At 42.0% G+C, this 21,266-nt stretch overlaps 5 protein-coding genes across 6 annotated transcripts in view; 4 read left to right on the top strand and 1 right to left on the bottom strand.

The window, feature by feature from the left end:
• LOC118219617 (cytochrome P450 2K1-like) overlaps positions 1-21,266 on the bottom strand; it is a 607,214-nt gene that overhangs the window by 494,036 nt on the left and 91,912 nt on the right. The gene's annotated exons all lie outside the window — the stretch shown is intronic.
• LOC118219651 (histone H2B-like) lies at positions 4,168-4,735 on the top strand. Its single transcript, XM_035402988.1, has one exon. The coding sequence runs from the start codon at positions 4,279-4,281 to the stop codon at positions 4,687-4,689; it is 411 nt and encodes a 136-aa protein (XP_035258879.1). The 5' UTR covers positions 4,168-4,278; the 3' UTR covers positions 4,690-4,735.
• On the top strand, positions 5,305-6,520 carry LOC118219656 (histone H2A). Its single transcript, XM_035402995.1, has one exon. The coding sequence runs from the start codon at positions 5,747-5,749 to the stop codon at positions 6,131-6,133; it is 387 nt and encodes a 128-aa protein (XP_035258886.1). The 5' UTR covers positions 5,305-5,746; the 3' UTR covers positions 6,134-6,520.
• Positions 7,056-8,209, top strand: LOC118219665 (histone H4). The gene has a single exon (XM_035403007.1). It carries the CDS (start codon positions 7,558-7,560, stop codon positions 7,867-7,869), a length of 312 nt encoding a protein of 103 aa, XP_035258898.1. The 5' UTR covers positions 7,056-7,557; the 3' UTR covers positions 7,870-8,209.
• On the top strand, positions 9,845-20,190 carry LOC118219615 (cytochrome P450 2K1-like). Its single transcript, XM_035402933.1, has 9 exons — positions 9,845-10,437; positions 12,679-12,841; positions 13,295-13,444; positions 14,171-14,331; positions 14,876-15,061; positions 15,965-16,106; positions 16,233-16,417; positions 18,212-18,353; positions 19,854-20,190. The coding sequence occupies exons 1-9, from the start codon at positions 10,246-10,248 to the stop codon at positions 20,039-20,041; spliced, it is 1,509 nt and encodes a 502-aa protein (XP_035258824.1). The 5' UTR covers positions 9,845-10,245; the 3' UTR covers positions 20,042-20,190.

Raw genomic sequence — 21,266 nt, forward strand, 5'->3', positions numbered from 1 at the left:
ACTAGTGCCTACTCAACTAAGTCAACTAAGATAAACAGCTTACCTAGCTACAACCCTCAGATTACATAGTCAATTAGAGACTATAGGGAGGTAGGGAGGGATGGGGGGAGGTGTAGCCTGAACAGGTGAGTCTTCAGCCGTCGTTTGAAGGTGGTCAGGGTCTCAGCTGTTCGGACTTCCACGGGAAGGTCATTCCACCGTCGTGGAGCCAAGACAGACAGGAGATGTGACTGGGAAGCGCAAGTGCGAAGAGGGGGAGGGGCCAGGCGTCCTGAGGTAATATGTCTCAATATGAGACTAACAGGGCTATATGTCTCCCCTCCACAGCTGAGGAGATGGCGCATTTCTCTTTATTCCAGGCTTCCTCAACTACTCACTCATGAGGCCCAGAGTATTTTTTTTAATGGTCCTAATGGGCCAATTTGTGACATGCCTCACAGAAAATCATCATGGGCATCCATTCGATCCATTTTAGTTTAGTGTCCTTAATTGACTGAATTGAAATGGGCATGATGGATTGAACCCCAATGAACCTTGACTCCAGTTTTGAGACTGAAATATCTGTACAATTTTTTGATACATATATTATCAAACAGTATACGTGACTTTTTAAAAAGTTTTTGTTTTGACTGACTGATCCATCTGACCTAGACAGCAGCTCAAATAGTCAGTGAGGCTAATAAACAATGTTCCCACTCAGAAAGTGATCCTTCGTTGAAATGGATATAAACTTGAGGTTGTTTGGCATTTTTATTTAGAAGTGAACTGGAATGACATTTGTAGTAACCCTTCAAATACAAGATACTGATGTTTTCCATAAAATTGAAGGTCGCCATGCAGACTGAAAACACAAATCATGCAAAATGTTAATATTTAACACAATCAGCTGATTCAGATTCAAACCAAAGGGTACAAGGAATCAGCACCTTCATTCACTGCACACAAACCCTCATGTTACTCTCAACAAAATGCAGACAATGAGAAATTATCATTTCTGCTGATTGGTAATAATTGTTACTGTTTTCTAGTGATTAAATTCTTCTAATTTACTGTTTTAAACGGGTTAAGATATTTTTAATAATATGCTCAATAATTGACTATCACCGATGTAAGAAATGAACTCTGAAAACTGTATAAAGATTTGGAAATAAACTTTTAAAAAGCAAAACCTCCTGTCTGCATTGACTATCTTCATCTACCTCCCATTAAACTTCAAGAAAAAAGCTCTGTGGATCTTGCTCTGATCTTTTGGACCTTGTGTCTACTCCGTGCTATTACCTGATCTCTTCAAGTCATTAACATTCTTGCTACATATTTCAGCTTTACATTTTTATCTGTGACTTGCTTCCCATAGCTCCAGTTATGCTTAATATTTTCTTTTAATGTTTATGTTTTTTCCCCCTTCCTGATTCACTGATATTAGACGAAGTGAAATATAGTAAACACCAACTATTTTTGTACTATACTATTTCATATATTTAATGAAAAATGTAACCAAAGGCCCATAACATCACTATGTGAAAAAATAATTGTCCCCTTACACTTAATAACTAGTTGCACCAACTTCTATTGTTATATTTATACCAATGGAATGTGTTCAGCTCAACCCTTTGGCAAACTACAAAGAGTCGTTGCAATTTTTACAGTGTGGAGAACAAACATCTTTCAGACAGAGAATAACACACGCCTCTCAAATTTAAAAGGAACAAAAGCAAACCATTTTCTACCAGAGTTGTTCTACCAGTTCTCCAAGTGCAGTTCATACCACACCTGTAGCCTTCAACTTGTGTGACCACACCTGGAGACTTAACCTTGTTTGCCCACACCTGAACGCTTCACCCTGTGTGACTGCACCTGAAGACTTCATCACATGACCACACCTGGGGTGTATTCCAACCCCTTATTTTTTTAAATGAGTGTTTGGAATACATCTTTGAGGATATTCCAACCTGTTAAATGCTCCATCAAGGAGTCAGGATCTAGGAGACTCCCAAAGAATTACTGAGCAAGGAAACAAAAGTGCGTCCTTTTGCGGAAGTATTTTTTCATGACATGAAAAAGTGACATGTAATAATCTACCTGTGGATCCACCTCTCCCCATCTTCCATGGCTGGTATTGACGTGGCTTCAAACTGATGCCTGGAAGAGCAAAGATGTTCCAATTACCTCAGACACATTTCCTTTCCTTACATCCTTCAATGGGTGGTGCTAGGTGCTAGGCAAGGAAGCAAGGTGAGAAAATAAGTAGTTGGAACATACCCCTGAAGCCTTCACTGCATGTTTCTCCAGGTAATGTCTTTTTTGATGGGTGCCATTCACAGGTATCTGTCATCTGTCACATCTGTCTATCTGGGACCACTGCCACCCTAAATCATTCCTAATCTGAGACATTTCATCGAAATGTACACATGAAGCTTCATGATTTGAAACACATGCTATTTACACCATTTGATGTATGTCAAACACTCTTCCCAAACAGGGACTTGAACTCTGGAACCACAAATTTAAAGTCTGACACTTAGTACTGACTGAGCTATCTGGGCCCCACTAAAGAAGTACGGACAGCTAGTTCGCTAGGTACAAAGTAAAAACTTAGTGAAATCACATTGGCCAGTGGGAATATTACTGAAACACAGCACAAGTTTGCACTGCAGACAGTAATCCTCCCTTTACTGGCCTTTGTGGGTATGTTTCACAAGGGTTATCCTTTACTTTTACATTTTAAACATTTAGCAGATGCTCTTATTTGGAGAAATCTGAAGATCTTACATACAATACATATTTCTATTTAAAGCTAGATATTGGCTGGAGCAATTCAGGTTAAGTACCATTCCGCAAAAGGCACTACATTTCCCATTCTATAACCCAGACCCAATTGCCTGAGTTGATGCAAATCCTTCCCGCAGTGTAACATCTAGATCATCTCCAGATATATGTACAATGTTCAACTATCTCCTGGCAGCGTCCAGCACCATCTTGATTCTTTCCGATTTCCCCTGTATTTCAGCAGCGCAATTTATGACCATTGCAATGAATGCCAAAGATCTTTTAATTTCCATGCAGATATTCTGATCAGCTCCATTCCTTTCCTGCTCCGATTCTTTTTGCATTGGCACCATCTCCTCGTGTCTCTCCATTCTCTTAGCAGCTTCGGCGTACGACAATCCCTTTTCTTCCCTCATCTTATTCACTTTCCTTTTCTTAATTCTTTTTGGACACTGTTGGTGGAAACACTGAACTTAAAAACATAATTTTTGACATGATTAACAAATTACATATACCTATTCTAGACCTAAAGCTTGTGTTTCTACCAGACCACTTTAGAACTTCATCTTTGGCTTCTTTTTTTTTTTGGCAATTTGATTCACAACAATCAGTATTACTAATATAGATACCTAATACCTTAATTTCTTCTTTTACATTTATGTGTATAGGGAACTGTTTACTTAAATTACCAATCCAGACAGCTTCTGATTTATGATGGTTTAAAACTGCTCCGGATATTTTTTCGTAAATTTTAAAAAGCTCATATATAATATCCAATTCTGTTTGTGATGTCATATCCGGTACTCTCATTGAAGTACAGTAGTTCAATTCCCCAAGCTGAAAAGGAATTGTTTTTATTTTTAATTTTGGCAAATACATTTCCGTTTCAATATTTGGTTTCACTTCCAAATAAGAGGATAAGATAAACTGGACTTGTTTATGATGAACAGCCTGTATCTTGTTATGCCTCATAGATACCATTGTGAAGCTACAGACATGTAGGAAAAAACCTCTAAATACCCAATGTAGACCCAATGAGACAGAAGATACTGTGATACTTATATCCACGTTGGAAAAAAAATTATTCTTCAAATGCAAGTCATCTCATTTTTGAAACAATGTCAAGTATGTAATTAAAAATGTTGTTTTAATGGGAATGTGGGTGGGCTCAGAATCTTTTATTTCTTCAGACAACGTTTGAGGCAAATGATATGTGTTTAAATGGAGATATAATAGATTTATAATAGAATGTAGCCTATCCGATTGCCAAGGATTTGCTCAAGGAATTCCTGCTTCTCTGTGCGATTACGAGAAAAATGCGGGAGACGTAAAAAAATCCTTTGTCTAAAATTTGCTCAATGGTTTTGAAGCCCGCGAAATTCAGCCAATAGAATTTGAATAATCAGCCAACAAACGCTGGCATACTAGCGGCCTCCAATGAGAATTGTCTGACGTCATCTTAAATCGGGTCTGAACATTTGCATACGGACCGTTTATATAGAAGGAGAACGGATGAGCCAGTATCACTTGGTTTTTGAATTTGCGAGAATGCCTGAGCCAGCGAAATCCGCGCCCAAAAAGGGCTCTAAGAAAGCTGTCACCAAGACCACTGCGAAGGGAGGAAAGAAGCGCAGAAAGTCAAGGAAGGAGAGCTACGCCATCTACGTATACAAGGTCCTGAAGCAAGTGCATCCTGATACTGGCATTTCTTCGAAAGCAATGGGTATCATGAACTCTTTCGTTAATGATATTTTTGAGCGTATTGCTGGTGAATCTTCCCGTCTGGCTCACTACAACAAGCGTTCTACCATCACTTCAAGGGAGATTCAGACCGCTGTGCGCCTTCTGTTGCCAGGAGAGTTGGCCAAACACGCAGTGTCTGAGGGCACCAAGGCCGTCACAAAGTATACCAGCTCAAAGTAAACTAACGTGCAACGAATCTTAACCCAAAGGCTCTTTTAAGAGCCACCCACACTGTCACGGGAGGCAAAAATCATTTTAATTGAATTGAACTTCAGTCCATTATTGATGTGTGCGTGCGTACATGCGTTCGTCCAAAATGTTATGAAAGTGCGGCCGTCATTTGACAGTCGCCGTAATACAGGTCAATGTAACAATGTAACCGAACCCCGAGTGAATCCAACGGAGCTTTGAAAAACCGTGCTTCCGGGTTGTTCGGACCTGCAGAGGTTGTGCTGCTGTTTTCTCTTGGGGATTCAGCACTATGTGCAATACGACGAGAGGCACCCGAACCTTTGTATGATATATATTCTAATGTGTGTGTATATATGTGTGTGTATGTATATATATATATATAAATACCGCTGTACATATTACATGCATAAATTTAGCTAAGACCCCGTTTAAATACGCTGCATCTCATAATAGAAGCAACTGCCATTTCCCAGTGATCGTTGGCTTTTACTAATTGTTTTTCGTAATTAGATCGTTTAACCTAATGTAGCCTAAGGGTGTTAATGTGGAAATAAACCTGTATTCACGTGTGAAATCCACATCCAGTATAGATCGGAACATTTTCTGGCCCATCATATACATCTTGGCAGTGAAATCGTGTTATGTGGTATACAATAGTTATTAACCGGACTATCATTTCAAGTAATGCTGCTGTTCAACGGATGCTTTCTGAATAAAGGAGTAAAAATACATACTGCTCATAAAAAGTACCATGATGTATATATAGAAATAATGCGAGGTTTTTATGTTTGTTTCATATGTTGATATGTGTGATTGCTTTTTGGATTAGCGGTAACTTCATAATGCCTGTAGTTTCAATTGAGCGATTTTTAGAACCGCTGAGACAGTTCTATGCTGTGAGTGCCATTTGAAAATTGTCCTCCTATTTTATTGGACGAAATCCCACTAACACTGCAGCCAATGGGTGAATAGAGTGTTGCTATAAGAGGGACACTCCTCTATTCTGTGTTATTCTTTTTTTCTTCCTCATACAACTAGAGTGAAAATGAGTGGACGGGGCAAGACTGGCGGTAAGGCGAGAGCGAAAGCAAAGACTCGTTCGTCGAGGGCGGGACTGCAGTTTCCAGTAGGTCGCGTTCACCGATTGCTACGTAAAGGAAACTATGCTGAGCGTGTTGGTGCTGGCGCTCCAGTATACTTAGCTGCCGTGCTGGAGTATCTAACTGCTGAGATTTTGGAGCTGGCTGGTAATGCGGCCCGCGACAACAAGAAAACTCGCATCATTCCCAGACATCTGCAGCTGGCAGTGCGTAATGACGAAGAGCTGAACAAACTGCTTGGAGGCGTTACTATCGCCCAGGGCGGAGTACTGCCCAACATCCAAGCTGTTCTGCTCCCCAAGAAAACCGAAAAAGCAGTGAAGGCAAAGTAATTTCTGTTGCTTTCACGAGGACCATTCTCCCAAAGGCTCTTTTAAGAGCCACCAAGTCTGTATCAAATACGCAAAACTACCATTTCAACCAATTCGACTTCATGATACTTTGTCTTGTTGTATTGCCCAGTGCCGATACTTCATTCATGTGGGGCCTGGGAACCATCGTACCCCGGTTTTTGCAATCGCACGTGTGGCCGGTAAACCATATGACAAAACTGAAAATGTGATGCTGTCCAAACCACAAAGTATCTTATGAGCCACTTAAAATGTGTCTGAGCAAATCTCTCCAGGTTATAATTGCGTGTGTCTGTGTGATTTGTGTTTAGGAGAGAATATGTCACGCTCCAGTGTAGTTCATGGAATGACTGGTTATTCTCTCCTATCGGTGAGCGTGTAGGTGTCTCAAATTGTATTTTTTGTTGCGTGGATTCACTTTATGTACCCAACTGACTGAATTAAAAGCAACTCTCCAGTCCCTCGTCAGAAATGAAATGACGGTTCAACCTGATTGAAATATGCCAGGAATAAACTTGATGGATACAAACTTGATGGATACAATCAACCATTTTTCTTATGATCGAAAGGAATATCTATAGTTATTTTAGCAACCACCTACAATATTCTTGTTATGGACATTTTTTACTTCCACCCAGTTTAGTATTTCCGTGGTCTGAAATACACGCATTTGTGGCAGCCAGTAAATCAGTAGGAATATTCGATGCATTTCAGTCATTCTTTGAAGTGGTAGTGAAAAAAGGCCCAATGGACACCTTTGAATTTGTAATTTACTTTAGTGATAATGTGAATTTTGTAACATTTAATTTCCTCCAATAATTGTCTTTGTTACGCATGTGGAAATAAAGCATTTGGGGGGGGGGGGTCAGTTGGGGAATTTATTTTTAAATTACTGGTTATTATTCTTCATTTGTTTTGGAACATTTCATTTGTACACATTTTGGGAGCTTAATCGCTTAAAATACTGTTTAATAATAAATTCACAACACTGTTACAGTTACGCCTTGGCAGGACGGCCTGCCTCATACCAATATTCACTTAACCACTCCAAATGTAGAATAACGTAATCTTGGTCCACCCAGACTACTAGAATGGCTAGTGAGATGCTAGTGTTCTGTCCTAGCTTTGTGATATTAATTTGTATGCATTCCAGTTTTAGTAATCTTAGAATCAGACGATATTGCCTCCAGATCTTTTTTATTCAAACTACTAGTTCGGTGTGCAGTAAGTCTTTATGCTCTAATACTCGGAAGTCTTGGAGTGTGGGAGGCGGGCTTTAGCTAGAGCCACCGCCTCCTTGATACGTGGCTTCAATCAGGTCGTCTTTGCGCACATAGATACGCGCTGTTACGCAACTGGAGATCATTATTTCTCGTACAGAAATTATATCGTCTTGTGTGCAGAAAATGAGTGGTCGAGGAAAAGGCGGGAAAGGTCTTGGGAAAGGAGGCGCCAAGCGTCATCGCAAAGTTCTTCGTGATAATATCCAAGGTATCACTAAGCCAGCTATCCGTCGTTTGGCTCGCCGTGGAGGAGTCAAGCGTATTTCTGGTCTCATCTACGAAGAGACCCGAGGAGTGCTAAAGGTGTTTTTGGAGAATGTTATTCGCGATGCAGTCACCTACACCGAGCACGCCAAGAGAAAGACCGTCACCGCTATGGATGTGGTTTATGCTCTAAAGCGTCAGGGTCGCACTCTGTACGGCTTTGGTGGGTAAACCTATATTTCAGAAATGCGTTTTGCATCTACCCAAAGGCTCTTTTAAGAGCCGCCCATATTATCTATTGAAAGCAGCATTTCCTCGTTATTGTCAAGCTTATCCGTTTATTAACCTATATTGACCTTGTAATGGCAGTGCACACCCTAGGTGGGCACAACTCTCCCACGGGAAGATGCAGCCCCCCACCCCCACCAGGGACAGTTCCATGGGATCTCATGCCAGCCCCCCACAGAACTGCACACCCAAGGAGGCAAAGTCAACTCTGGCCTCTCACTCCAGTCAGACAAAGGACATGGCCCCAACCTTCTGTGGACTCCCCTGCTTTCCCGATGAGAATCTCTGATGGGTGCGCAGGCAAAATGGGACCCTCCTCTGATGGCTCCCAGGACACAGGAGGGGGATTTATGGCCATCCACACCTCTCTGCACAGTGACTTTTGGAGTGGGGAGAGGGAACCCAGAGTAGATGGAGGATCCAGCACTGTCAACATCAGCTTGCCTTCTGTTTCTGTCAATCCTGGACCAACTGCAGTCACAATAATAAAATACATACGCACATTTTGTGCTGCATTTAATTATTTATGCGCACATTTCATGATGTATTTATTTTATTTATTTAATTTTGTCTGAAATATTCCTCCATACCTTTGGAGCCCCCTCTTTCATTTCAGGGCTATTCAGCTGGGTCTGAAAGCATCCCACCAGAGACAGACTATTGGCCATTTGATCACTGTGGGGAAAAGACTCAAAGACTGGCTACATCCAAATGGATAAGTGTTCTAAGTTGTTACGGGTTTCGGAGTACATGTAGATGGCCAAACCAACAGATGGACAGGATTGGACTGGATTACATACCGTGCTCTTGCAGAGTGTCTATAAATATGGGTGAAATTTCCCGGTCTCCAAACTCTTTAGCGTATTTGACCAGCGCCTGTTTGACCGTCTTGTAGCCTGCCTGGACAACCACGTAGAAGTTGACGTCGACTACTTCTTCGCGTGTTTCCAGCTTGTACTGACTGTACTCCTGCCGTAGTCTGTGACTTCAAAGTGATTCTCATCTCTGTGGTAACGGCGACGTCTCTGATTGGTGGAACTCGTTGTAGGATTGTGGGTAGCGTAGTATTTTAACTGACTAAAACACGATTTATTTAAAACGAAGTTGAAATCGAGTGGAAGTGTTGAGCCAATTACTACCTCACCAAATTTAAAAGTGGCAGCAGAATATACGAGATGCAGCATATGCAAAAAAAAGGTATACTTACTTGGATTAGCAAACTTTTTGTAATTTGTATTTTTGTCCTAATATTGTAGCTTGTTCTTCCCCCAAGTTTGACTTGGAATAAATTAGGTCAGAATAATGTTCAGTGTGTGAACTGAACTGTGTTCTTGACTTTAAATAGCTGTACGAAATGAGTATTGTACCTTATTGAATCTGTGTTTTGTAGTTGTTACAATGACCACGATATACACTTTTGTACGTCGCTTTGGATAAAAGCGTCTGCTAAATAAATGTAATATAATTCATACGGCAGGTTTTCAGTGTTGAAATTGAACACCTTAGGGAATTTATTATTTAAACAATGTAAATTTAGGAATTACTCAATCAAGTAATGCTGCCACTCTGTGAAATATGACCTAATACCCGTTGCCTAATTACACTTCTTGCTTGGGAAATTATCCGCTGAAATGATCTAACAAAATGTATTCCATTGCGTCTGCTCAATGCCAAATGCACTATTTGGAATAGGAAGTTGCGAGCGCGTGATGCATGACAGTGTTTTGCAAGATAATGTTTGCAATGTAACTGACAGCATTTAAGCCTGAAGTTTACTGTTTATGTTGGCGTGAAAACTTGTTTTGTAGATTTGTGGATTAGCTAGGGGACATTCGACTACCTTAGCCCAACCCACCACCAGTTTTTTAAGGTAAACGGATCACCACTAATTATGATCTGTTCGGTTGCAGTTCGGTAGACAGCTTGTCAGCTTTGGCCCTGCCCACTGGCCTGTGAAACAAGGGAGTTGTGTTTTTTTCCCTTGGCTGAGACTCTGAAGTTCCCCGAAGGACGAGGAGGATCCTTGTTGTTGAGACAGGCGTTATTGCTCTGGAGTGTTGACGCTGTCGATTCTATTTCTCTCCCTCCACCCATCTCTCAAAAATAGGAGAAAACGCAAAGCTCTGCTATTGCTGCTATTAAAATCCCCCTTTCACTCTTTCTTTCTCCCTCGTTCTCTGACAAATTAGAGAAAATACTACCTCTGCTACCACTGCAATTTTGTCTGTTTTGTCTCTTTCTCCCTCTCCCTCTCACTTTCACTCTCGCCCTCCCTGTCCATCTATTTTGTGCTTGGGGCTGATCAGTTCAGAAGGAGCTATGTTGGAGGGGCTTTTACCCCAGATGCCCCCACTTTTGACCCTTCTAGGGGTGGTGCTGGTGCTGTTTCTGCTCTACCTGCTGTCTTCCACCCCTGGGCAGGGAAAAGACCCACCGGGACCCAGACCCCTGCCCCTCCTTGGGAACCTGCTGCTCCTGGACCTCAAACAGCTCCACCTGTCTCTCTGTGAGGTAAGGACAAAAAAAAAGAGTGATATAATGATTATTATTATGAATATTACACTATTACAATTACTACCTCTAAGAATGCTGAGAAAAAAAGATAATAATAATAATGAAAAAATAAAAAATAACGTCAATAAAAAGATGTAATAAGAAAACACATATACTAAAACAAAACTTTCAAAATTGTCTGAAATCTGCAGAAATTTTAAACAGCTCTCTTTACTTCAGTCCACGTTCCAGATTTGGGAGGGTTCCGGGTTTTACTCAGTGCAGTTGCACCGCTCAGTACAAACTAGCTCAGTAATCCCCAAGCCCCAGGTGTCTAAGAAGGGTAAAGAAATAACTACTCGGTCTGGGTCTGGAAGTAAACTGTTATTGTGAGCCTTGTTTTCAGAAAAGTGTCAGAGGGATTAAATTGCTTACTGACAAAAAGCTGTGGCATGTCGATGACATTTAATCTACTGCCATTAAACTGCGTTTAACCTGTTTTAGAAACAGCTTAATTTTGATGGATGCACTGACCTGTGATAACTGGGGACAGTTTGTCCTGCCAGTTTTTTTTTCTCCTTATTCACGTACTTGTTTTCCCTTCTCTTTCTCCATTGTCTGAGATTTAGATCTAGTTTCGTCTCACCATGATATTGCATGCTCTTTCTAATGTAAAAAGCAAACAACAAAAAATAAAAACAAATAAAAACAATTCTTTACAGTTAGATATATTATTACCTCAGGACGCCTAGCACCTCCCCCTCTTCGCACCTGCACTTCCAGAACACGTCTCCTGTCTGTTCTGGCCCCACGATGGTGGAATGGCCTCCCTGTGGAGGTCAGAACAGCTGAGACACTGACCCATTTCAAACGACGACTGAAGACTCACCTCTTCAGGCTGCACCTCTCCCCATCCCTCCCTACCCCCCTATAAATGACTGTAAGCTTAGGGTTGTAACTAGGCAGCTGTTTCGTAGGTGACTTAGGTGCATTAACTGTCTTAACGACTACTTGTATTTTTTCCATAGACTGCGTTGTTGCCGTTCTCGTTGTTAGTGTTAATCAGTTTAACCTTCAGGGTCCAAGCTGAACTATGTGGTTGTTCCCTGCACTTCTCTCTAGGGGTTTTGTCATACTTGTTCCTGGTTATGGTTATACACTTTGTTGTACGTCGCTCTGGATAAGAGCGTCTGCCAAATGCCTGTAATGTAATGTAATGTAATGCATATATTTGTGTTTAGGCATTTGGGAGATACTATAATCCATTACATTACAGGCATTTAGTGCTTCACAATATACCTAAAGTGTTTTTTTTTTTTTTAAGGAGTTCAAAACGAAGGCCACAACAGTGAACTGCAGTGTGTCCAAAGCATAAATTTGACATTATTTTAGGTATTTTTCTTGGAGAAAGCAAGACTGGACAAACATGTTTGTGTGTTGATTAACATAGAGACTTGGGTAAAAGATAATCCCACAGTTTCCTGAAGTAGACTTTGTTATGATATGACTGAACAGGAACAGAGTGTGCCGTGAACCCAGGCCAGAATTAAGCTGGAGAAATTAAGATCTCCAGTTTTTGACATGCAATATAAATTCTGTCAAATAGCCAATTCAGATCATTGTGCTCGATACAATGGGGAGATGTAGCTGGGTGTCACTGGCATCAAAGTGAAAATGTACATTAAGTTTGCAGATAATTTCACCTAAATGAAGCATGAACAAAACTGGAACTGGAAGTCTTTGAGGAGCACGAGTAGAAGTTGCTGCAGAGGATGTTACACCTCTGAAAGGGGAAGAAAATAGTTCACGAATACACACACAATGCTGTTAAATAGGAATTTTCTGTTAAATAGGTAAGAAGAGAACTAGTTCAGAGCTATGATCAGCTGTTGAGTCTAATAATTTTAGTAGAATGGATAATGGTATCAACGGCAGCACTCTAACCTAAAAGGACAAGTATAGAGCATTCACCTTAGAATTTAGCAAGAGATCATTTAATACTTTTTGAAGCACAGTCCTGACTATTGATGTTCCTTCAAAATGTTTAAAATAAAAGTCAGTTTTGAAATGGGTTTGTAGTTCATGAGAATCAATAATAGTTATTACTGTAATTTTCAGTCATGTTGTGAATATTCATGTTTGTCGTTTATGAATAATTGGACAAACAATACTATTGACAGCAACAATTGACGGTGGCTTAGGTACTGTCACAGAGGAAGTGCTGCTCAAATCCTGTTAATTTATTTTTTGTCTCTACAGCTGTCCAAGAAATATGGATCTGTGTTCACCATATACTTGGGCCCCAAGAAGGTGGTTGTCCTGGCAGGCTACAAGACGGTCAAACAGGCGCTGGTCAACTACGCTGAAGAGTTTGGAGACCGGGAAATTGCAGCCATGTTTACAGATGCTTTTAAAGGGCATGGTATGCAGTCCAGTCCAGTCCCGTCCTGTCTGTTTGTTGATCAAAGGGCCAATAATCTGTCTCTGGTCGGATGCTTTCAGACACACTTGAATAGCCCTGAAATGCCCACTAGCAGCCTGCTGTTGCAGAATCAGCACTACAGCAGTGGGCTATTGGACAGTCAAGGATAGGCATTCCAGTGGAGGATCAGCTGTTAAAATTAGTAGTTGGGGAACGTTCTGCCACCCGACCACTTCAGTGCTGATTTTCACAGCATCACTAAAAGCTGGAAGAAACAGTGTTCTAGGTGCTGACCTGTCTTCTACAATTGCATTTGTTTGCACAAATGATTACAGATGGACAGATTCCAAAACTGCAGTTGTCATTTTTTTTGTTTAGCACAAGATACAAAAAATATGTATTAAATTCAGATCTTTCCGTTTATTCCCCTTGTGGCGTTCTGCTCTCTCCCAGGTGTGCTGTTCTCCAACGGAAACTCCTGGAAAGAGATGAGACGCTTCTCCCTCACCAACCTGCGCGACTTCGGAATGGGCAAGAGGGGGAGTGAGGAGAAGATCATCGAGGAATCGCGATACCTCATCGAGGTGTTTGAGAATTTTAAGGGTGAGAGACATTTATTTTTTAATATTCTGTTAACCTCCTACAGTCTGTGCTTATCCGCTTTCACCCAGCGAGCAGCTCTCTCTATAACATTAGTTAGAAGGAAATCGCGCTGCTAGGCGGCTGGCCGTCTTAGAGTAACCATAGCAACAGGTTATAACCGTTGATTAACAAAACCAGTAACTGAGGTTAGATATGCGGATAAAAATCGTTTTTATCCAGCGAATGTCTTAGTTGCAACACGTCACATCTAGCTATTTTTTGTGGTCAGTGCTACAGTATTTATCAAGTTCGAAAATTTTAAGGTAGTGTATAGTCTAGCGATGCGTAGGATTGGGGTGAATGACCATGTGAATGACTTGTATGAATAATCGTTAAAAGAGTGAACACCTGGTCTATAAAACTAAACCATTTGTGGAAAATAAAGTGTTCTGAGTCAAAGCAAATGGTTACAAGCAAAGTCTGCAGTGTTTAAAATTAAGGGAAATATATAGTGCAACTTAAAATGCATGTTTTCAGTCTTAACTGATGCCGGTATTGGTTGTAACAAGAAGCAGCATGAAAACAGTGACACAGAGTTTAGAATCCACTGTCCAAGAGCTTACCTGTGTGCAGTTATTTTTAAGTTTGTTGGAGAGGTTGTTGAGTTAAATTGGAGGAATGTTTTTTATTTCCATAAAAAAGGGGGATAGAAAAAAATGGTTTTATTTATTCTTATTTGGTCTTTAGGCAAGCCGTTCAACACCACTCAGCCAGTCAATTACTCCGTCTCCAACATAATCAGCGCCATCATGTATGGCTGCCGCTTTGACTACGCTGACCCCGCCTTTCAAAAAATGGTCGACAGGGCAAATGAAAATATTCGACTCCTTGGTTCAGCTGAAATACGGGTAACTGGTACTGTTGAGCAAGTACTGTTTAGCACAATTCTGTATCAAGTTAGAAATTTTAAGCTCCGTAATTCTTCCTGAGCAAGAAGTAAAGTAATGTCGGGTCAACCTAGTGTCATAGTTAAGAGAGGCTTCAGCTAGTCATTGTTAGGCTGCGCTGGCAATACATTATAAGCTCTAGCCAGGGTTCAGAACCTTTAAGAACCTTTTACTGGCAGCTCATCTGTGTTTAGTTCTGTTATTATCCAGGAGTTAAACATGATTTCAGGATGAATGCTGAATAATTCTGGAATTCTCTGTTGCAACTGGAAGTCTGTTTTAAAAGCTGGAATTTTGTGTTGCACATTGTTTGTACTTTTAACTGGTATACGACCCAGGTCTGCCCTCATATGGACGGCAGGTGACAGAGAGGTGACTCCAGGGATGCAATTGGCGATTTCTCAGATTAGGGAAACAGAGGGTGGGTGAGAGTTCTTTAAAAATGGTTAAAGTGTTTTGTGTTTCTGTTCCTGAGTTGTTTTGAATTTTGGGCTGGTTACTGCAGTTGTACAACATGTTCCCCTGGCTGCGCTGGTGCTGTGGCTGGTGGCTGGTAAATCGGACCCAGATTTTGAAGAACTTCGAAAAGAACATTGATGAGATTACGGGGTTGGTGAAGGGACTGAAGAACACACTCAACTCCCAGGACCTCAGGGGATTTGTGGACTCCTTCCTGGTTCGGCAGCAGGAGGTATGGAGAGGGAGAACCGGAACGGGACTCAACTGAACCATACTCTGCGTCGTTCTTAACCACAAGCCTTAATTGCATTACAGTAGATTCACTCAGCAGAGACTCTCATCCAGAGCGATTTCCACAGTTATCGCATTCAGAATTTGTGATTGAGAAAAGTCAAAATCTACTGTTGCAGCGGTAACTTAAAGTATATTCTTTATATAAGCGTTTGTGTGTGTGTGTGCGCGCGCGCACGCGGGTGTGTCAGGAATATATCCACGACGAGCTCTGCAGTACTTTAAAGAAGGAGCACATTGGTGTTGATGGCACCATTTTCACAATTGAAGCTATGTGAAACCAGAAGAGGCGATACACTGCATTTGTTTACGTCCATTGGGTGATCGTTCTACGTGAAATATGGTTTTAAAAATAGCCATAGTTTCGGCATCTCTGATAAAGTGATGAGAAGGGAGTTCTGCAATCGAGGAGCCAAGCAGGTAAAACAATCTCGGATATTAGGCTGCATTTCATGGCGGGAATTAAAATGGCTGTGTAGCATATAGTGGTAAGAGAACTGGGCTTGTAACTCTGAGGATGTATGTAAGGACTAAGTTGTGTAAGTCGCTCTGGATAAGAATGTCTGCCAAATGCCTGATGTGTAAGTGCAGAAATTACTGTTTAAAATCTGAAACGAAATGTTATGACAGTGTCTGAATTTAAATTTGAGGGTAGCCTTTTTTCAATATATTTATTGAATAGTTTTTCCGAGTAATGTTGGCCAGTTCAAGTTTTTCTGTGTTTGCAAAAGCCTGCTAGGCATTCTGAGAAGTGACAAACAAATATTTAACATATTTCATAAATTGCTTGCAACTAATGCATTATTTATTTAATTGTTCATGTTCTGCACCTGTTCCCTATCAGGAGTCAGACCAGCTGGGTTCCTACTTCCATAACAACAACCTGCACTATACTGTCAGCAACTTGTTCGGAGCAGGGACAGATACCACTGGAACCACCCTGAGATGGGGTCTGCTGCTGATGGCCAAGTACCCCCACATACAGGGTGAGGACATACACATACACACACACACAGAGTCATTACAGTATCAGTGTTGTGCCTGGATTGTTGTTGAAAAAATGTATACCTTTCTCTCTCTCTCTCTCTCTCTCTCTCTCTCTCGGGGTGCAGACCAGGTTCAGGAGGAGTTGAGCCGGGTCATTGGGGACCGGGAACCCCGGGTGGAGGACCGGAGGAACCTGCCCTACACAGACGCTGTGATCCACGAGATCCAGAGACTGGCTAACATTGTACCCATGAGCCTTCCCCACACCACCAGCTGTGACGTCACCTTCCAGGGATACGTCATCAAGAAGGTTCTACCACCTCTCCTGATCCTAATTCTTCTATCTGTCCCTCTCTCCTCTCTTTTTTCTTGCACCTCAGTTCTCTACTTTCCTTTCTTCTCTTCCTCTTCCTTCTGGTTTAAAGAAAGGTTGCAAGGTTCCATTATGTACATTTATGTTGATTATGTTAATTATAGACCATATATTAATTTCTTAACATATTTATTATATTAATTCCTTGAATCAGATGTGGTAGTTCAGGGCTAAAGCAAAAACCTGCACCCACATCGACCCTTTCCGATAAGACTGGAGATCCCTGGGCTAGACAGCATTCATCAGTGTCCAACGTAGGCTTGAACACCCTGAGGGTCTCTGCCTCTACTAGCTGGAATAGCAGGAATATGTACAGATACTTTGGGAAATGTAGTGTATGTGGACACTTGAACATTACACCCATATGTATTTGTTGAACATCACATTCCAAAACCATAGGTATTGATATGGAGTTGGACCCTCCTTTGCTGTTATATATTTTGGAGCATGGCTGTGGGGATTTGCTTCCATTCAGCCACAACAGCAGTAGTGAGGCTGGGCACTTATGTTGGGCGTAAGGCCTGGCTCACTGTAGGCATTCCAGTGCATCAAAAAGGTGTTTGATGGGCTAGAGGTCAGGGCACTGTGCAGGCCAGTCAAGTTCTTTCACACCAAATTCAACAAACCATTTCTGTATGGACCCCTCTCTGAGCACAGGGGTATTGTCATACTGAGACAGGAAAGGGTCTGTCCCAAACTGTTGCCACAAAATTGGAAGTGCACAGTTCTCTAGAATGCCAATGTATGCTGTAGCATTAAGATTTATCTTTGCTGGGGCCTGTAGTGGCGCAGTCCGTTGAGCGCTATCCTCATGCTCAATGCAAGCCCCGACGTCGGTGGTTCGAATCCGACCGCTGACCTTTGTCGCATGTCTCTCCCTCTCTCTCCTCCTAATTCTTCCTGTCTCTCTACACTGTTCTATCCAAATAAAGCTGAAAATGTAATCTTCACTGGAATCAAGGTAGCCTAACCCATACCATGAAAAACAGCCCCAAACCAATATTTCTCCTCCACCAAACTTTACAGTTGGCATTATTCGGGCCAGTACAGTTGGCACTATGCATTCTGCCAGACCCAGATAGTGAAGCGTGATTCCTCGCTGCAGAGAACGCGTGTCCACTGCTCCAGAGTCCAATGGCAGTGTGCTTTGCACCCCTCCAGCCGTTGATTGTGATTGCACATGGTGATCTTACGCTTGTGTATGGCTGCTCAGCCATGGAAACACTTTTCATGAAGCTCTTGACAAACAGTTTTTGTGCTGATGTTGCTTCCAGAGGTTGTTTGGAACTCTTGCGTAGTGAGTGTTGCAATGGAGGACAGATTATTTTTACACGCTACACGCTTCAGCACTCGCCGGTCCTGTTCTGTGAACTTGTGTGGCAACCACTTCATGGCTGAGCTGTTGCTCCTAAACATTTCTACTTCACAATAACAGCTTACAGTTGACTTAGCAGGGAAGAAATTTTGTTGGAACTTGTTGGAAAAGTGGCATCCTATGACAGTGCCACATTGAAAGCCACTGAGCTCTTCAGTACAACCCATTCTATTGCCAATGTTTATCAATGGAGATTGCATGGCTGTATGCTTGATTTTGTGCACCCCATTAGCAATGGGTGTGGCTGAAATAGCCAAAACCACACATTAGAAGGAGTGTCCACATACTTTTGGAAATGTAGTGTAGCTGTGTGTGTGTGTATGTGTGATTATGGTGTGTGTATGTGTGTGTTGCAGGGAACTACAGTGATCCCACTCCTGACGTCGGTGCTGCAGGATGAGGAGGAGTGGGAGACCCCCCACAGCTTCAACCCCGGCCACTTCCTGGATGAGAAGGGCTGCTTCATCAAGAGAGACGCCTTCATGCCCTTCTCTGCAGGTACAGCACAGCGCAGCGCATGGCAAAGCAAAGCTCTCTGAACCAATGCAAGAATGCAGCAGATATGACACGTAAGCTTCCTGATCCACAGGTTGCTGTTTTCAGTCAGAGGAGCTTGTATTAAGAGTAGTCTGTAGACTTTCCGGTTTTTCCAGGGGTCAGCAGAGGTACACAGAACCTGAATGAAAGCTTGCGGTCTGTACGCTCTCCTTCTGGTGGGAAAAAGCACTGGGGACTGTTACCGTCTCTCCGCCCTGTTGTTGCAGAAAGGGACTGTTATTTCTGTATTGCAGTTTCATAAAGGCACTGATTATTACTTGTATAAAAAGGTTCAGGGACTCCTGTTCGCCTGTACCTGTAGAACAATATAGATTACATTGTCATTATCTCTGTCAGTTCTGGTACTGAGATTCTCTTCCCCCTTTTAGGTAAATAACACCACTGGGATTATCAGTCATCTGCAGTTGCATGAAGACACTGGGATTATTCAAATCAATTGTCTTTCTACCCTTGAGATATTCTCTCCCCTGTATCTATGCCCTGTGAAAAATAGTTTTTTAAGGTTCTGGTATTGCCTCTTTTGAGTACAATATACAGTAGATTCTCGGATTAACTATATCGCCTCTGTGATTAGAAAAAGGTACCGAGATCTCCATTTCACTTGTGTAAAACCACTGGGATTATCAGTCACTGGCAATTGCACAAAGACACTGGGATAATTTCAGTACTATTTAAAATGTCTTTATTTATTACTCTCTTGTTGTATTAAAGGCTTTCAGTAACAATGCTTTGTATCTCAGTGGTTCCCAAACGTTTTCAGCCAGGTCCCCCTTTTTAAAAAGACTGCTGCATTTATGTGCTGTGATTATCTCTCTCCTGTAGCTGCATTTATGTGCTGTGATTATCTCTCTCCTGTGGCTGCATTTATGTGCTGTAATTATCTCTCTCCTGTGGCTGTATTTAGGTGCTGTGATTATCTCTCTCCTGTGGCTGTATTTAGGTGCTGTGATTATCTCTCTCTCTCCTGTAGCTGTATTTAGGTGCTGTGATTATCTCTCTCCTGTGGCTGTATTTAGGTGCTGTGATTATCTCTCTCTCTCCTGTAGCTGTATTTAGGTGCTGTGATTATCTCTCTCCTGTGGCTGTATTTAGGTGCTGTGATTATCTCTCTCTCTCCTGTAGCTGTATTTAGGTGCTGTGATTATCTCTCTCTCTCCTATAGCTGCATTTAGGTGCTGTAATTATCACTCTCTCTCCTATAGCTGTATTTAGGTGCTGTGATTATCTCTCTCTCTCCTATAGCTGTATTTATGTGCTGTTATTATCTCTCTCTCTCTCTCTCTCTCTCTTAGCTGTATTTAGGTACTATGATTATCTCTCTCCTGTAGCTGTATTTAGGTGCCGTGATTATCTCTCTCTCTCCTGTAGCTGTATTTAGGTGCTGTGATTATCTCTCTCCTGTAGCTCTATTTATGTGCTGTGATTATCTCTTCCTCGCAGGGCGACGGGCCTGTCTGGGAGAGAGTCTGGCCAGGATGGAGCTCTTCCTCTTCTTCACCTTCCTACTGCAGAGGTTCCGCTTCACACCACCGCCAAGGGTGTCGGAGGATGAGCTGGACCTGACGCCGACTGTGGGGTTCACCCTCAGCCCTTCCCCCCATCTGCTGTGCGCTGTGAGCCGGACCTAAACCCCACTCCAGCTGATGGATGTGAACTTAAGCTTTTTTGTTCTTCACTAAACCTTTCTTTGATCATGACTTACTGTGAATGTTTATATGTTACATTACATTACAGGCATTTGGCAGACGCTCTTATCCAGAGCGACGTACAACAAAGTATATAACCATAACCAGGAACAAGTGTGTCGAAAAGCCTAGACGGAAGTACAGTTCCAAGTGCAGTTTAATTTGGACCCTGTAGGTTAATCTGATTAACACAACAAAAAACAGCAACAAAGCAGTCTATGCAAATAAAACAAGCAATAGTTATTGCACTAGTGCCTACTCAACTAAGTCAACTAAGATAAACGGCTTACCTAGCTACAACCCTCAGATTACATAGTCAATTAGAGACTACAGGGAGGTAGGGAGGGATGGGGAGAGGTGTAGCCTGAACAGGTGAGTCTTCAGCTGTCGTTTGAAGGTGGTCAGGGTCTCAGCTGTTCGGACTTCCACGGGAAGGTCATTCCACCGTTGTGGAGCCAAGACAGACAGGAGACGTGACTGGGAAGCGCAAGTGCGAAGAGGGGGAGGGGCCAGGCGTCCTGAGGTAATATGTCTCAATATGAGACTAACAGGGCTATATGTCTCCCCTCCACAGCTGAGGAGATGGGGCATTTCTCTTTATTCCAGGCTTCCTCAACTACTCACTCATGAGGCCCAGAGTATTTTTTTAATGGTCCTAATGGGCCAATTTGTGACATGCCTCACAGAAAATCATCATGGGCATTTAACAATCCATTCGATCCATTTTAGCATAGTGTCCTTACTTGACTGAATTGAAATGGCCATGATGGATTGAACCCCAATGAACCTTGACTCCAGTTTTGAAACTGAAATATCTGTACAATTTTTTGATACATTTGAGACGGAGTGTAGCACAGTGGGTAAGGTACTGGGCTTGTAACCGGAAGGTCTCGCAGGTTCGATTCCCGGGTAGGACACTGCCGTTGTACCCTTGAGCAAGGTACTTAACTGAAATTGCTTCAGTATATATCCAGCTGTATAAATGGATACAATGTAAAAATGCTATGTAAAAGTTGTGTAAGTCGCTCTGAATAAGAGCGTCTGCTAAATGCCTGTAATGTAATGTATATTATCAAAAAGTATACGTGACTTTTTAAAAAGTTTTTGTTTTGACTGACTGATCCATCTGACCTAGACAGCAGCTCAAATAGTCAGTGAGGCTAATAAA

This window comes from Anguilla anguilla, chromosome 2 (assembly GCF_013347855.1).
Source record: "Anguilla anguilla isolate fAngAng1 chromosome 2, fAngAng1.pri, whole genome shotgun sequence".
Classification (NCBI taxonomy): domain Eukaryota; kingdom Metazoa; phylum Chordata; class Actinopteri; order Anguilliformes; family Anguillidae; genus Anguilla; species Anguilla anguilla.